This window comes from Scyliorhinus torazame, chromosome 13 (assembly GCF_047496885.1).
Source record: "Scyliorhinus torazame isolate Kashiwa2021f chromosome 13, sScyTor2.1, whole genome shotgun sequence".
NCBI classification, from domain to species: domain Eukaryota; kingdom Metazoa; phylum Chordata; class Chondrichthyes; order Carcharhiniformes; family Scyliorhinidae; genus Scyliorhinus; species Scyliorhinus torazame.
Window position 1 is genome coordinate 8189323 of NC_092719.1, and position 18287 is coordinate 8207609.

At 49.1% G+C, this 18287-nt stretch overlaps 1 protein-coding gene across 4 annotated transcripts in view; it reads right to left on the reverse strand.

Annotated features, from left to right (window-relative positions):
- The window catches only part of prkcq (protein kinase C, theta), a 292080-nt gene that overhangs the window by 46658 nt on the left and 227135 nt on the right, over positions 1-18287 (reverse strand). For all 4 annotated transcript variants that reach the window (XM_072471030.1, XM_072471028.1, XM_072471029.1 and 1 more), the window contains 6 exons: positions 13833-13864; positions 13651-13736; positions 12713-12842; positions 11895-12004; positions 5611-5725; positions 1282-1442 (listed from right to left, as the gene is read on the reverse strand). In XM_072471030.1, coding sequence (XP_072327131.1) covers positions 1282-1442; positions 5611-5725; positions 11895-12004; positions 12713-12842; positions 13651-13736; positions 13833-13864 — 634 coding nt within the window. The remainder of the gene's footprint in view (positions 1-1281; positions 1443-5610; positions 5726-11894; positions 12005-12712; positions 12843-13650; positions 13737-13832; positions 13865-18287) is intronic.

An 18287-nucleotide genomic window follows, 5' to 3' on the forward strand; every position in this document is an offset into this window, starting at 1 on the left:
CTGTAGGCTCTTTAAACAAGGCCCATGTGTAGAGAATGGCCCGGGGGCTTGCAGTCAGCAGTGAAGCAAAGCTGCCGACCCGGACGGAAGTCTTGATGGGATAGCGAGCGATCGCTTGGGTGATCATTTCAGTCCTGTCTCTGGGCAGTGTTACAGCACCTGACCGGGAACTCCCAGACTGTGGAGCTACAGTCATGCCACCAGACTGTCCAAGCAACCAATCACATTGCAGAATTTTCACAGACACCCAAACAGCAACCAAAAAGCTTCAAAAAAAAAATTGTAATTTTTTTTGCAGAGAGCAAATTGAAGATTGGGACATATTCTGCAAAAGCCTCACTTCAATTTTTTTTAACGCTCTGCAATTTTTTCCCCGGGCCATTTCCATTGTTCATCACATGTTATGAGACACTATGGTTAAAAAACAGGTTACACAGCAGGATGGAACTTCTGAAGAGTTTTCAGATGCTGCTGTGGGAGGGGGAATGTTGATGTTCCCCCTGATTTTAGTAATTGCTGGCTCTGTGTCAGGGCCCAGGATACTGGACCAGAAATTCAGGGTTTCAGCATTAACCAGAACAAAGTCCAGGCCGGTCAAATCGACAATATTGTACATCAATACTAAAGAATCGATGATGAAGCACATTTATGCACGTTGGATTTGGGTGAGTGGTAACAGTAGAGTTGGTGCAAAACATCAGCCATGGTTTTACAGAACGGCGAAGCAGACTCAAAGGCCCACAGGGACTATTCCTGTCCCTATTTCAAATGGTCTCGTGCTTCAGGTTGGGTGTGTCTGCCCGAGAAATCAGTTGTACCCGGGGTGGGAGGGTGGTGCAGTGCTAATACCACTAACATCACTGGTACCACCCAGAAGCCCAGGCTAGTGCTCACGGGACATGGGTTCAAGTCCCACCACGGCAGCTGGTGGCATTTGAATTGAATCAATAAATCTGGAGTATAAAACTAGCTGCAGAGATGGGGGCCGTGACGACCATCATCGCAATCCATCTGGTTTACGACTGTAATACCCTTTGAGGAAAGAAATCGGCCACCCGTGCTTGTTTTGGCAACTCCAGACTCACAACAAAAAGATTCACTTACACCCGCAGGACCGCCCCCCCCCTCCTTCCTGCCCCTCCGCCCCCCCCACCCGCTGTTCACACCCTCCGCAACCGAGGGTTTCCCTCGACAGGAGCGGAAGATCCCGCCTATTAATATTTGTTGCTTTTATTTTGTATTTCCAGCATCCTCGCTATTTAGCTTTCACACGTCCCTCACCTTGCCAAAGCTGCCTTTTCCTAACATTTTATGAAGGATAAAGTCATCAACTGTGAACCGGCGCTGGTCGATTCTGGGCAGTTCCTCGTATGTGGGCGAGTCGGGGGATGAGTCCTCCTCCTCCTCTTCGATTGGTGTTTCCCAGCTGATTCCTTGCACATCTGGAGAAATGAAGGTGGAAAAGGCAGCAACATGCATGGAAATTAGATGTGCATTACTCTGAAGAAGTTTGAGAACAGTTGATGTCTCCCTTGCTCGTGAACTATCCCCAAACACAGAATGGGTTTACTATTCTCACGATATAACTCATATTGCCAAAATAATAATAATAATAATCTTTATTATCACAAGCAAGCTTACATTAACACTGCAATGAAGTTAGCATTATAGAACATAGAACATTACAGCGCAGTACAGGCCCTTCGGCCCTCGATGTTGCGCCGACCTGTGAAACCACTCTAACGCCCATCTACACTATTTCCTTATCATCCATATGTCTATCCAATGACCATTTGAATACCCTTAGTGTTGGCGAGTCCACTACTGTTGCAGGCCGGGCATTCCACGCCCTTAGTACTCTCTGAGTAAAGAACCTACCTCTCACATCTGTCTTATATCTATCTCCCCTCAATTTAAAGCTATGTAGGTTAAAGGTTAGTAGTCATGGTCTGATTAGATGGTGGAACATACTCGAGGGGCTGAATGGTCTATGGTTGCTCCTATGTTGCAGTAAATCATAGTTCAGATTGAAATTCCAGGAGAGTACTGATAAACTTACCTTGTTTAGATACTGTTCTTTAGGTGTGACATGATTACCAATACTCTGTTCCATGGCACTATCTGAAGAATAGGGATATCTGAACAACATTCTTCCCTCAGTCGTTAGCACCAAATAAGGACACTTGAAGTCATTCAAAACTCTGCCGCCCATCCGTGGGGCGGCACGGGAGCACAGTGGTTAGCACTGCTGCCTCACAGCACCAGGGACTCGGGTTCAATTCCAGCCTAGGGTGACTGCGTAGAGTCTGCACGTTCTCCCCGTGTCTGCGTGGGTTTCCTCCGGGTGCTCCGGTTTCCTCCCACAAGTCCCGAAAGACGTGCAGGTTAGGTGGATTGCCATGCTAAATTCCCCCTTAGTGTTCAGGGTTGTGCGGGTTAGGTTACGGGCTTAGGGCGGGGTGGGCTGGGGGTTTGGCCTATGTTGAGTGTTCTTTCGGAGGGCCTGTGCGGACGCGATGGGCTGAATGGCCTCCTTCTGCACTGTAGCGATTCTGTGGTTCTATTACTGGTGCAAAGACTCGTCCCCCTATCACCTCTGAACAGGGTTGTGTGTATGTATTTGATAATACAGAGGGCCCTGTTCTTTGGCAACATTTTCCAAGACAATCAAGAACAAAAACTGGTGCAGCAAAAATTGGATACAGATTCATTACCAGCTCATTTCGTGCTAATGATGCAGAACAATGTCACTCCCTATATTTCTGCTGATTTCTATTCATCGTCTTCCTAAATATTCCCCACTGCTACCTATCTGTAAATATTTTATTTTAGTTTCTCTGCCTTCCTCATTCGCTTTTCTCCAATTTATTACTTTGGCTTTTGCCTTACTCAGAATAATAATAATAATAACTGCTTATTGTCACAAGTAGGCTCTCCATCGCAATTATTAATTTAACCCTTGTGATCGCTATTGCCATGTTGCTCCTGAATAGCATCATACATTTTTCACAGTATTTAAATCTCTTGCGGGATGGTGGTGCAGATGAGAACCGGGTTCAGCTTTGTTCAGATGGAAGCTTGGACACACGGTCCCAGCAGATATAAAACTCCAATGTGTGTCTCAGGGTGTTACAGCTTCAGGATCTTTGTCTTATCTGCTTTATTTGCTCTCTGTATGACAGTCTAGGGAAGAGAGGATCAGACACTGGGGGTCACCAATTGATCCAGTATAGCTGTTTCTTCACCTGTATAGGTATCTCCTTAGGGCTCAAAGACCTGGGGCAGGATTCTCTCAGCCCAGGCCGGACCGGAGAATTGCCGGAACAGGCGCGAATTGCGCGATGCCACCCCGACGCTGGTCCGCTGATTGTCCAGGGAGCGGACAATTGGCGCCATTGGCGCTGGTGCGGTCGGTGCGGCGCTGGTCGGGGGCCGCTCTATTGGATGAGCCGAGCAGCAACGCAAAAAAGCCCGAGTCCTGCCAGCGCCGTTCACACCTGGTCTTACCCGGCGGGACCTCATCATGGATGCATCCGGGGGCGGCCTGGTGGGGGGAGGGGTGTCCAACCCCCGGGGTGGGGGGCGGGGGGGCCCTCCGTTGTGGCCTGGCCCACGATCGGGGCCACCGATTGGCGGGCCGGCCTCTTGGGCTGGGGGACACTTTTGTACCGCGCCGGCCTCTGTAGCCCTACGCCATGTTGCGTCGGGGCCGGCGCGGAGAAGGGAGCCACCGTGCATGTGCGGCAATCTCTTTCCGGTCCCACTGCGCATGCTCGGCAATCTCTCCGGTCCCACTGCGCATGCGCGGCAATCTCTCCGGTCCCACTGCGCATGCTCGGCAATCTCTCTGGTCCCACTGCGCATGCGCGGCAATCGCGCCGGTCCCACCGCGCATGCGTGGCAATCTCTCCGGTCCAACTGCGCATGCGCAGACCCGCGGCGTCCATCTGACACCGGGATCGGCAGCTGGAGCACCGTGGGTCGCTCCAGTGCCGTGCTGGCCCCCTGTAGGGGTCAGAACCGCTGCTCCTGAGGCCATGTTGCCGCCGTCGTGAAACGCAACGGCATTTACGACGGCGTCAACACTTGGCCTCAGGATCAGAGAATCCCGCCCCTGGTATCAACACCTGGGGCGGGATTCTGCACAAATCGTCGGGGCGGGAAAAAACAGTGCAAACCCTGGCGGGAACCACTCCGGCGTCGAGCCGCCCCAAAGGTGCGGAATCCTCCACACCTTCGGGGGCTAGGAAGGCGCCGGACTGGTTTGCGCCACGCCGGCCGGTGGGAAGGGGCTTGGTGCCATGCCAACCGGCGGCGACGTGCCTCCGCCGGCCGGCGCAAGTTGGCGCATGGGCGGGAGCGCCAGCGTCTGCTGGCATCATCCCCGCGCATGAGCAGGGGGGGGGGGTTCATCTCCTCGTCAGCCATCGCGGATCGGTACAAGGCTGACACGTAGAAATAGCGTGCCCCCACGGCACAGGCCCGCCGGCGGATCGGTGGGCCCCAATCGCGGGCCAGGCCACCGTGGGGGCACACCCCGGGACAAAATCACCCAGGACCCCGGAGGCCCCCCCGGAGCTGGATCCCGCCGGTAGGGACCAACCTTGATTTACGCCGGCGGGGCCCTCGTTAAACGGGTGGGACTTTGGCCCATCGCGGCCCGGAGAATTCGGGCGGCCCCGGGGCCCATTGAGTCGCGCCAGTCCCCGCCATTCTCCGAGGCGGGCGGCGCTATTCACGCCGGGGGGGATTTGGGGGGGGCTGGAGAATTCGGAGGACGGTTGGGGCAGGATTCACGCCGACCTCCGGCGATTCTCCGACCCAGTGGGGGTGTCGGAGAATTCTGCCCCTGAAATCTGGAAAGTCTAGACTGGGCAGAATAAGGGCCTGGATTCTCTGATTTTGGGGCTATGTCCGGAGGATCCGTGACGTTTTACGTGGGAAACATCGGCGAGACCCCAGCACCGATGCTCCGACCGGTGAGGCGCTAGCAGTCGTACCAAGTAAAACGCACGGCCTTCCTGATATGAACGCCTGGAGAATTGCCGCGTCCGTGCATGCGGAAGCGCACGGCGACTTGCAGCGGTTGCGCTGTACAACATGGTGGCGGCCGTATGCGGACCCGATCTGCCACATAGTGCCCCCCTGGACACCTCCTTGCCACCACCGGGCCACCCCCCACCAGTCCCCCAGCTGTCGCCGAAGCCCCCCCCGGCCACCGGAACAGCTCCCGCCTGACTGTCGGCGGCACTGGACACAGTCCCCAGCCGCCACGCCAGGTTACCCACCGCTGAGACCATGACTCAACCGCGTGGTCGAGAACCCGGCCCATCGGGGGCGGCGCATCGCGGGAGGGCCTTCGGGTAACGTCCTGAGGCCGTCCCAACGGTGTGCGTCGTGCTCCTCGATGATGCCGTTTTGGAGGGGGCGGAGCATCCCAAAATAGGGCCCCGCCCCCGATTCGGTCGTGAAAAAGGATTCTCCGCCCGATCGCTGATTCCGAAATCGGTGTTGGGAATCGGAGAATCCCACCCAGGATCTTTCAAAAATGACAGAGATTCCCCACCAGGAAAGCAAAATATAAAACAGTCCAAATGTGTTATAAAATACCTTTCTTAGCAGAAGCAGCAGCCTGTTCTACTTCTGTTGGGTTTTTGAGAACGCACTGGTTAATTTCAACAGGTCCCTCTCGGCTTACTTGCTCGTGATCACGTAAATTACGTGCCTGGATCGAAGGGACACAAACAGATGTTTCAGAAACAGCCGCCAAGAACAACGCCAGAATCTGGGAGTATTTCCTATTAACTAATCCCGTAGCACACCCGTGTGCGCTCACTCAATCAAAATATACAAATGTATACTTGCCAAAGAAAGAAAGATTAAATTATTTAATCATTTACTGCTTTTGGTCTTCGTCCTCTTCTTCTTGAGAGAGGAGGAGATAACAGGGTCTCTTTGAGGTTCAGTTCGAGATGTTATGCCTGGCAATGGGAGATTGGAAACAAAGCAACTCACTGGCTCAGACTCTGACCTCGGAGCCAGAGGAGTCTATCATTCTCAACAGCCTTTTTGATGATTAACCAGCCAGGTTGGCTTATTGATGAGACCTGGAAGGGTAAACCTATCCTTGAATGCTCAGTCTCTGCCCTCGCTCTTCCACACAACACCCTTATTTGAGCAGTTTTAACCAGTTAAACCTCTGTAACAGCCTAGACATCCTTGAACCTTTCATAGAATTTACGGTGCAGAAGGAGGCCATTCGGCTCATCGAGTCTGCACCGGCTCTTGGAAAGAGCACCCTACCCAACCGCACATCTCCACCCTATCCCCATAACCCAGTAACCCCACCCAACTAAGTCAATTTTGGACACGAAGGGCAATTTATCATGGCCAATCCACCTAACCTGCACATCTTTGGACTGTGGGAGGAAACCGGAGCACCCGGAGGAAACCCACGCAGACATAGGGAGAATGTGCAGACTCCGCACAGACAGTGACCCAAGCCGGAATCAAACCTGGGACCCTGGAGCTGTGAAGCAATTGTGCTAACCACTATGCTGCCGTGCTGCCATTGTTACTGTGCACCTACTAACCTTAGCCAAGTACCCTCATCTCCCTTTGTGGACAGTGGGGGCACTCCCTGACTCGCAAGTAGGATCTCTGTTGGGTGTAGATTCCTCTGCAATTTGGCTTGGAGTCCCCAGCATTGAAATGAATTTCAGCTGAAACATTGGAGTCTGTTCTGCCAGCGCACCCAGGGCTGATCTGCAACCTAACTCCATATCCTCCATTTGTCGCATGTCCTTTGCCTAAAGAAAGGGGGGGAGATAAGTGCCGGTCAAACCAGCATCCCGAAATCCACACCCCGAAAATGAATTTAAAAAAAAGCAAAAATCTAATTTAAAAAATTGAAATGAAATGAAATGAAAATCGCTATTGACACAAGTAGGCTTCAAATGAAGTTACTGTGAAAAGCCGCCAGTCGCCACATTCCAGCGCCTGTTCGGGGAGGCTGGTATGGGAATTGAACCCGTGCTACTGACTGCCTTGGTCTGCTTTCAAAGCCAGCGATTTAGCCCAGTGTGCTAAACCAGCCCCTCTCTGTGCTAAACCAGCCCCTAACAAATTAACAATTGATCGAGTATCAATTGCCATTTGTAGACGAGGGTTCCAACCCCCGACTACAATTTGAATGTAGACATGTTTGCTGACTTCATTCATGAAATGGCTGACTCGAATTTTTAGACACTGCCCCCTGGACCCTGTTTCCAGACCCCCCATTGCCAGAGGCCCACCCAGCGATCCCCCGCTCCCAGCCGGCCGAGTTCCCGACGGCGCGGTTCTAACCACCTATCGTCGTTCAGGAACCTTGCGTGGAGTCCTCCGCCGCCCTGGTGGGGGGGCGGGGGGATCGGGCACTGGGGGGGGGGGGCCTTATGGGCGGTCGGGGGACAGATCGGGCTGGGCAGATGCAAGGCCGCGCGGCCGATCGGGGGGGGGGGGTGGGGGGCCTACATTTCGGAGCTGCCTCCACGGTCCGAGTCCCCCATGGGCATGCACATGCACGGACTCGAAACCGGAAGTGCAGGGCCCGCACCCGCAGCTGGAGCTATGTGAATTACTCCGGGTCCCTGCTGGCCCCCTGAAGGTGAGTGATTCGGTTGAGGAAACTCCAGAGTGCAACGCCAGCGGTTTTACGCCGGCGTGGAGACATAGCCCCGTTTTGGGAGAATCCAGCCCCGTAAATTTAGGCTGTGCTCCAACTTGGGCCTATTTATCCTTCCTAATGTGTGGTGCCCAGAGCTGCTCGCGCAAGTCCATTTCTTTTTCAGCTTGTCAGCAAGAAACGAGTCATAGTTTTTCTGGTTAGCCTTAAAATATGTATGGTTTTCAGGTAGATTTATGTTAAGATATGAAAAAAAAATGAAAAGATTTTTAAAAAGGTTTTTGAATAACAAAATTCAATCTTGATTGCTCAGAAATTGCAATCTCTGCAGCTGCATTTTTTTGGTGAGTATTATTATTATTATAAATAGTTGGAACAGAGTCAACTATTAACTATTACCGAATAGGCCTCCAGGAATGACAGTACAATAACAATAATGACGTGAAGTCAGCTGGCTCCAAGTGCTCACACAGCTGACAACAGAACTATTCTGTGAATTACAGAGTATACTATGAATAATAACTGGTACCAAAGCCCCTCGGTAACACTGCATTTAATTTCGATTGACTCCAAAATGTGCCAAGGATCCAATTCAATCCTTTGTTCGAGATCAAGGGCCTGCCATCCATGGGTTATCCTCCCACCCCTGACGTCACCGTCTAGAACAATGGCTCCAGGCCAAGATGGTGCTGGCAACACCGTGGGTTGTGTGAATTTTTCTGCCCACCCTTGCCCTCATGTGGGGGCAACATATCTGCCTCAAGCCCAGTTTGCAAGATTCACAGATAGACAACACATTCTCAATGCATTTTAAGCAGAGATAGGTTCAAACCCCACTCCAGAGACGTGAGAAGAAAAACCCTCACCTAGCACTCCAGTGCAGTACTGCGGGAGTGCAGCACTGTTGCAGATGACACCTTTCAGGTGCTGGTTTAGCACGGTCGGCTAAGCAGCTGACTTGTAATGCAGAATAAGGCCAGCAGCGCGGGTTCAATTCCCGTACCGGCCTCCCCGAACAGGCGCCGGAATGTGGCGACCAGGGGCTTTTCACAGTAACTTCATTGAAACCGACTTGTGACAATAAGCGATTATTATTATTATTAGATGAGACTTTGCTCAGGATTCTTCGGTTCCCAGCCATGTGCTTCACTGGCGGTTTGATTTTATCTTGCCGCCCTTTGCCAATGGGACATCCCATTGTACACCCCCTCTTCCCGCCCCACGCCGCGGCGAAACCCGCTGGTGGGAATGCGCTCCCAGCAGGAAAATTGAATGCCAATGGCCGGAGAATTCCAGCCTTTATCTGCCATCTCACGTTGATGGAAAAGAGCCCCGGGCATTATCTTGAAGAAACGCACAAGGGTGTTATCGGGTGTCCTGGTCGGCATTTACCCTTTAATCATCTTCACGAGAGCAGATGATCTCGCCACTAAGACTGAGCAGATTGTGGGATCTTGCTCTGCACAAACTGGCTGCCCCGTTTCCTACATTACAACAGTGGCCACATCTCAAGAAGAGTACTTCATTGGCTGCACAAAGCTTTGAAACATCGCGAGAATGTGAAAGGTGTGGGGGAAATACCAACTTTTTCTTTGCTTTCTAAACTCCCCCACTCCTGTGCCAGATGACAGATCTTCAACGCTCTCTCTGTGGACACTTGTAGGAAAAGAGTCCCACAATGCAAATAAAAATTCTAAATAAAAGGTACATCTGAAAGAACCATGCTTAGATGCAATGGTCAGATTTTTTTGAACTAGTATAAAACAGATATTGAAACCAGATGAACTAAACACTTACTTCCCAGTTAAGTGCACTTAAGAAGTACTTCTCAGTTACTTCTTATTTCACTTATTTACTTAGACAGGAGCTGAGGAGCATAAAGTGGGAACAGATGTTCTTGGGGAAATGCACAACAGTAATGTGGGGGTTGTTTAAGGAGCACTTGCTGCGAGTGCTGGATAGTTTTGTCCCACTGAGACGAGGAAGGAATGGTAAGGTGAAGGAGCCTTGGATGACAAGAGAAGTGGAGTTTCTAGTCAAGAGGAAGAAGGAAGCTTACGTAAGGTTGAGGAAGCAAGGATCTGGCACAGCTCCAGAGGGTTACAAGGTAGCCAGGAAGGAACTCAAAAATGGACAGAGGAGAGCTAGAAGGGGGCATGAAAAAGCCCTGGTGGGAAGGATGAGGGAAAACCCCAAGGCCTTCTACACTTATGTGAGAAATAAGAGGATGATCAGAGTGAGAGTATGGCCGATCAGGGGTAGTGGAGGGAACTTGTGCCTAGAGTCTGAGGAAGTAGGGGAGGCCCTAAATGAATATTTTGTTTCAGTATTCACTAGAGAGAGGGACCTTGTTGCTGATGAGAACAGTGTGAACCAGGTTAATAGACTCGAACAGGTTGATATTAAGGAGGATGTGCTGTAAATTTTGAAAGCATCAGGATAGATAAGTCCCCATGGCCTGATGGAATATACCCACGGTTACTACGGGAAGCGAGGGAGGAGATTGCTGCGCCGTTGGCGATGATCTTTGCGTTCTCACTCGCCACTGGAGTAGTACCGGATGATTGGAGGGAGGAGAATGTTGTTCCCCTGTTCAAGAAAGGGAATAGGGAAATCCCTGGGAATTTCAGACCCATCAGTCTTACGTCTGTGGTGAGCAACATATTGGAAAGGATTCTGAGAGGTAGGATTTATGAATATTTAGAAAAACATAGTTTGATAAAAGATAGTCAGCATGGCTTTGTGAGGGGCAGGTCATGCCTCACAAGTCTCATTGAATTCTTTGAGGATGTGACGAGACACATTGATGAAGGTCGGGCAGTGGATGTGGTGTATATGGATTTCAGTAAGGCATTTGATAAGGTTCCCCATGGTAGGCTCATTCGGAAAGTTAGGGGGCATGGGATACAGGGAAATTTGGCTGTCTGGATACAGAATTGGCTGGCCAAAAGAAGACAGCGAGTGGTAGTGGATGGAAAGTATTCTGCCTGGAGGTCGGTGACCAGTGGTGTCCTGCAAGGATCTGTTCTGGGACCTCTGCATTTTGTGGTTTTTATAAATGACTTGGATGAGGAAGTGGAAGGGTGGGTTACTAAGTTTGCCGATAACACGAAGGTTGGGAGAGTTGTAGATAGTGTAGAGGGTTGTTGCAGGTTACAACAGGACATTTATATGATGCAGAGCTGGGCTGAGAAGTGGCAGATGGAGTTCAACCTAGATAAATGTGAAGTGATTCATTTTGGAAGGTCGAATTTGAATGCTGAATACAGGGTTAAAGGTAGGATTCTTGGAAGTGTGGAGGAACAGAGGGATCTTGGGGTCCACGTACTTAGATCCCTCAAAGTTGCCACCCAGGTTGATAGGGCTGTTAAGAAGGCATTTGGTGTGTTGGCTTTCATTAACAGGGGGATTGAGTTTAAGAGCCACGAGGTTTTGCTGCAGCTTTATAAAACTCTAGTTAGAACACACTTTGAATATTGTGTCCAGTTCTGGTCGCCTCATTATAGGAAGGATGTGGATGGTTTGGAGAGGGTACAGAGGAGATTTACCAGGATGCTGCCTGGACTGGAGGGCATGTCTTACGAAGAAAGGTTGAGGGAGCTAGGGCTTTTCTCACTGCAGCGAAGAAGGCAAAGAGGTGACTTGATAGAGGTGTACAAGTTGATGAGAGGCATGGATAGAGTGGTCAGCCAGAGACTTTTCCCCAGGGTGGAAATGGCTGTCACGAGGGGACATAATATTAAGGTGATTGGAGGAAGGTTTAGGGGAGATGTCAGAGGTAGGTTCTTTACACAGAGAGAGGTGGGTGTGTGGAATGCACTGCCAGCAGAGGTGGTGGAGTCAGAGTCATTGGGGACATTTAAGTGACTCTTGGACAGGCACATGGACAGCAGTAAATTGAAGGGGTGGAGGTTAGGTTGATCTTAGATTAGGATAAAAGGTCGGCACAACATCGTGGCTGAAGGGCCTCTACTGTTCTATGTTCTATGTTCTCGTACCAAGTTATCTGCACCATCTCTATTTTGCTGATATGGAAGGTATTGTTGTTTTGTACTGAGGTGTGACCATTCACTTAATGGAACAATGAGCAATGGGACTCATCATATTACCCAGGTGGGAGTTACTTTACATTTACTGACCTTTCATTTCATGTCATTTTCTGTGACACAAAAGACTTCAAAACGTTGCCTCAGAGAGGGAACCAAAGAAACACCAATCAGCTTCATACCTGTTGGTCACTCTCTATTTGTGCCAAGGCTTCAGCCATCATTTTCTGATTAACGCCACACAGATTCGCTACTTTGTTCTGACACTTGTGATGAACATTCATGGCGCATTCTGGCAGTGGGGGGCAAGCAAAAACAGGGTGTGACTTTTTAGATCATTGCACTCGTCACCTACATTTTACTGATTTCTATAAATGGACCTTGCAGTTGTGAATGGGAGTTGGAAACACGTCAATGGGTAGATTCTCGTAAAACTGAAAATTAACTCAGACAAGGTAGAAGTTATTTTACAAGATCTCCAATTATCTTTGCAGTGAACAGGGTTACCATAATTCATCCAATTAGCAATCTGAAGGGTTAAGGAATTGGCAAATAATCGTAATTCCTTTCATCTGGGATTTTGGCAATCTGATAGGCACAGGTTTCTTTCAAATACATTTCAATGATCCATAGCTTTCTCTATGCATTACGAGGTACTTTAGAGAGGGTGAGAGACTCCACTCCCCCAAAAGGATGATTTTAATCTGCCTACCACTCTGCTCCCATTGAAAAAATAGGCAGCATAAAATTGCACAGAAAAATATCAGCCAACCCAATTTTCAAACATGCCTCAAAGTGGGCTTTTGCCCAAAACAGGGGGGAACCTAATTTTGATATTTGAATTGAGGTTGTAGAACTCTGATCCGAAATGCAGTGCAATTGGCCATAAAGTTTTTTAAAGGTGGCTGTAAGAGGTGGCATTGGAAACAGTAGATTTTGAAATGGTTTCTATTTGGGCCATAGTTGCTGTTGTCATTGCGTCAGCCAACTCCATACCTACCTTCACATTTTAAACCTTGTCTTGCCAGACCCCACAGCAGGGTCCCACAGTGCTCGCAGAAGGTTGGGCTCTTATAGTTGTAAACTTTAAATCTATGGGGCATATCTATTTTAAATCGTTCCTTGTGAAACTAAGGAGCAAAAGAAAATGCAGATGGTTAGTGGAAAACGTAATGAATCCTTGAAAGAGAATAACAAATGTCATTAAAATACATCCACAAATCATGGAACAGTACACAAAGACTAATTAATTTTTGTGGGCTAAAGTGGCACCATGGAGATGTAGCATTCTATCACTGACTCAATGCTAAATGTGGTACTCCTTTTTCTGAAATTCTGACAAAACAATCTACAATTTGCTGGCAATATCTCGTGAGAGGAAACTAAATTGTTGTTTGCGCTGATGGAAATTTTTTTAAAAGTTGTGACATTTGACAAGGAAAAGTTTAGTTGGTCTTCGAGCTGTGGAATGCACCTTTTTTGAGTCAACTCAGCCTTTCAAACCCAACGGTTTTCTACTGGCAATTATAATGAATACCACGCAAAAGATTGCAGAGACATTAACTCAGACATCCATCGACTGGGCAAGATTTAACTGAGTGGAATTGTTTGAACAATGTGGAGATGGACTTCTAGCTGTGTAACTTGGTAAATACATGGAGCATTTAGAAATCGTTGCAGGTCAGTTGTGTTATTGGATAGATATTTAGGTTTGGCATTGATGGAGAATATGTAATTGATGGTGACGTGATTGCAGCACAGATTTACTGTTGAAAGTGTTCATGTTTTAGCTGTTGTGGCTTTCTAGAAATAACCTTGGTGAAGAACACTTTGATTTAAACCCAGTTTCCAACAAATTCTCTCTGCCGTTGTGCTTCACAGTATTAAGGTACAGCATACGCGCAAAGACTCTTTATGTTCAGGAGCTGTGGTACGTACAATGGTTTCCCTGCTGTTCACCGCTGATCCTGTACACTTGGCTATTATTTTATCAATGCACTTCTTGTGAATCGCAGCGTTGCATTCTGAAAGGTAAATAGAAAAAGGTCCTAATGTGTTCCAAGCCGGCAAGTAATGTCAAAACTTTAGTTTGAAATATTTGGAAATGGAAAAACACCTACGTCGGCATTGGTAACCTTGTTTATTTAATCCCCTGAAAGAAAAAAAAGTGAGCATAATTCAGTCATCCATTTCTTTCTGTTAATTAGTTGCATGTCTGGAACACACACACAAAAAAGCCGTCACCAAACACAAACCAGTGAGGACCCAACTCAGGTAGAGTTGATGCTTCATAGGTCCCTATCATTTCAGTAATTTTCAGTTCCCCAGGCCCCAGCAGCCTCACTGTGAACATCCACCCTCTCGACATCGCCACCCTTCACCGGGCCAGACATGTCTGAGGGCTCTCCGCTTTTCCTTGAACGGAGGCCCGAACAATCCCTGTCTACCACCACCCACCCTCCTCCGTCTGGCTGAACTTGTTCTCTCATCGAAAAATTTCAACTTAACTTGTCTCACTTCCTCCAAATAAAAGGCGTTGCTACGGGTACCTGGATGGCCCCTAGTTATGTCAACCTTTTTATGGGGTATGCGGAACATTCCTTGTTCCAGTACTATTCAGGCCCCACCCCCTAACTCTTTTCCTGGTTTACCGATGACTGAATTAGTGCCGGTTGCTGCTCCTGCCTAGAACTGGAAGAATTATTCAATTTTGCTTCCACCTTTCTCTCAACTTCACATGGTCCAACTCTGACACTTCCCTTCCCTCCTTCTAGGGATTGGCTGTTACTAATATTCATTCTAATCAATTTGCACAGCTATCCCGTTTACTCTTCCTCACACCCTGGTTTCTGTAACGACTCCCTTCCACACTCCCAGTTTCTCTGTCTCCGTTGCATCTGTTCTGATGACCCTACTTTCCTTAACAATGCTTCCAACATGTCTTCCTTTTTCTTCGCCTGAGGCTACCCCTCTCTGTGGTTGACAGGGCTCTCAGCTGTGTTCAATCCAGTCCTGAACTCCTGCCCTCCCCCCTCCCCCTCCCTCCCAGAACCATGTCCTCACTTTTCACCCCATCAGCCTGTGCATTCAAAGGATTATCATAGAATTTACAGTGCAGGAGGAGGCCATTTGGCCCATCGAGTCTGCACCGGCCCTCGGAAAGAGCACTCTACTTAAGCCCACACCTCCACTCTATTCCCGTAACCCATTAACCTCACCAAACCTTTTGGACATTAAGGGGCAATTTAACATGGCCAAGCCACCTAACCTGCACATCGTTGGACTGTGGGAGGAAACCCACGCAGACACGGGGAGAAAGTGCAAACTCCACACAGACAGTGACCCAAAGCCGGAATTGAACCCGGAACCCTGGAGCTGTGAGGCAGCAGTGCTAACCACTGGGCCACCGTGCTGCCAACTCCAGCATGATGCCACCACCAAACACATCTTCCCTTCCCTCCCCTCCCCTGTCAACATTCAATTGGGTGCCCACTCCGAGACATCCTGATCCACTCCTCTATCAACCCAACATCCCATCCCCTTCCCACAGCACCTTCATGCCACCGCAGGAGGTGTATCACTTGCTGTGTTACCCCCTCTCTCCTCACTGTCTGAACTCCCGAACTCTCCCTCCAGGTGAAGCAGCGATTCACTTGTGCTTTCAGTTTAGTCCATTGCATTTGCTGTTCACAATACGGCCTCCTCTACTTTCGGGAGGCCGAGTGCAGATTGGGTGATCATTTTTCAGAATGCCTTCATGCAGTCTGCAAGCGTGACCCTGACCTTTTGGCTGCTTGCCATTTTAATTCACACATTGCTCTCGCTTGTGTCCTCGCTCTGTTGTGATGTTCGCGAGAAGCCCAGTACAAGCTGGAGGTAAAGCACCTCATCTGCCAATGAGACGTTTTACTGACTTCTGGACTCAATGTCAAGGTCAACACCTTCAGATCGTGGACTTTGTCCTCCAATTTGACTTGTTTTTCTCTGCCACAGGCTGGTATGTATCCCATTTGCATTTTCTTTCTTTCAAACAGTGCTGTCCTTTATTCTGACACTGATACTTACTCTGGACCAGTGCTTTGCTTCTTTACTACAATCATGGCCACTTTGCCTTTTGCTCCATGCCAGCTTTGTCATTTAATCTTCCCCGTCCTCTCACCTATCCCTGACCTGCCTTTTTGTTCTACCTGAGCCTCCCCACGTTTTTTTTATTTTTATTTTTTTAATAATTAACATTTTTTTTTGTTGAAAATCCATCACATTTCTAGCTCTCTTCAGTTCCAAAGGAGAGTCACCTTGGGCTCAGTGAATCACAGCATTGTTACGGTGCAAAGGACACCATTCGGCCCATCGTGTCTGTTCCAGCTCTCCAAATGAGCATCAGGAGTTAGTGCCGTTCCCCTGCCTTTTCCCCGTGCCCCTGGACGTTGTTTCAGTTCAAGTAATCATCTAACGCCCTCTTGAATGCTTTGATTGAATCAGTCTCCACCGCACTGCCAGGCCGCACATTCTAGACTCCAACCACTCGTCGCATGAAAACGTTGTTTCTCACATGGCGCTTTCTGCAAATCGTTAAGTCTGCTCCTCTCTCCACAGGTGCTGCCAGATTTACTGAGTTTTTCCAGAATGTTCTGTTTTAATTGCAGATTTGCAGCGACGCCATTGTTTTGCTTTTTGGGTCGAGTTCCTGTCTGCCTGATGCGGAATTTTTATTTTTTTATTTTTTCTTAAATTTAGAGTACCCAATTCATTTTTTCCAATTAAGGGGCAATTTTAGCGCGGCCAATCCACCTACCCTGCACATCTTTTGGGTTGTGGGGGCGAAACCCACGCAAACACGGAGAGAATGTGCAAACCCCACACGGGCGGTGACCCAGAGCCGGGATCGAAGCTGGGACATCGACGCCGTGAGGCATCAGGGATAACCAACTGCACCACCGTGCTGCCCATGCCTGATGCGGAGTTAATACTGGCTCTCAATGGGACAGCCCCACTTCACCAATTTCCACAGGAGCTAGGCACAGGCTTAGGGACTTCTAAATAGGTGGTGGGGCAGTGCGGGGGGGGGTGTACCTCACCAAGACAGGGTGAACGAGCAGCCCAAAGAATCCTGGCAATCAGGCATGTAGCAAACCAGAACATTTTTTCATGGGGGCTAGGAGGAAGCTGGAGGAAAAAAAAACATCAGTCCCATTCTTGGAGCGATTTGCAGCGGTCCCAATCTTTCTACTGGTCATGCTGCTTCACGTAAGGGAGCTGTGGCCAACATCAAGGCAGACAAGACACTCAACTCATCTATTGTTTCACCAGGACTGCCTCAGGGTCCTACCCTGGACGCAGAATCCTGAAGAAACCAATGACAAGAAACTTAGAATCATAGAATTTACAGTGCAGAAGTCGGCCATTTAGCCCATCGAGTCTGCACCAGCCCTTAGAAAGAGCACCCTATTTAAGCCCACACATCAACCTTATCCCCGTAACCCAGTAACCCCACCTAACCTTTTTGGGACATTAAGGGGCAATTCAGCATGGCCAATCCACCTAACCTGCACATCTTTGGACTGTGGGAGGAAACCGGAGCACCCGGAGGAAACCCACGCACACACGGGGAGGATGTGCAGACTCCACACAGACAGTGACCCAAGCCGGAATCGAACCTGGGACCCTGGAACTGTGAAGCAACTGAGCTAACCACTGTGCTACTGTGCCGCCCAACTTAAACCTTTTTCACAAGGGGTTCCTGGTCACCAATTTATAGGTCAACTCGAAAATTGAGTTGTGGGCCTTGGGCAGCCAATGAACAGGTATTGGTTAAAAAAAATGATTTGGTCCTTCTATCATTTTCTCGTGCAAATGGGGCAGTAAATACTCCAGAGAATCCACTCTTTGATATCTGCCAATGTAGCTGTGAAACTGTGAGGCAGCACATATTTCACTAAAACACTTCACCGACTTGGCTAGAAGTATCAAACACAGGAATGGTCACAAAAGGTTGCGGAATTCTTACCCCATAATGTTTATCCGGGCAATATGGGGCAGCACGGTAGCACAGTGGTTAGCTTCACAGTTCCAGGGTCCCAGGTTCGATTCCCGGCTTGGGTCACTGTCTGTGCGGAGTCTGCACGTTCTCCCCGTGTCTGCGTGGGTTTCCTCCGGGTGCTCCGGTTTCCTCCCACAGTCCAAAGCTGTGCAGGTTAGGTGGATTGGCCACGCCAAATTGCCCTTAGTGTCCAAATATTTTTTTGGGGGGGGGGGTGAGGTTACTGGGTTACAGGGATAGGGTGGTGTGGGCTTGGGTGGGGTTCTCTTTCCAAGGACCGGTGCAGACTCGATGGGCTGAATGGCCTCCTTCTGCACTGTAAATTCTATGATATAATATAAAGCTCCTCATGGCAGCATTCCCATCTAGAGATTTAAATGACAAATTCTTCAGCTGAGCAACCACGTGAAGCTGCTGTCTAAAATTCAGCTACCTCAGATGCTAGTTTTCACATGGCAATGTGCTTTGTCTAAATCTCCTTCTGCACCACTTTGATGCCAGATTTACATTGAGACTTGCTGTTGCTATGTGACAC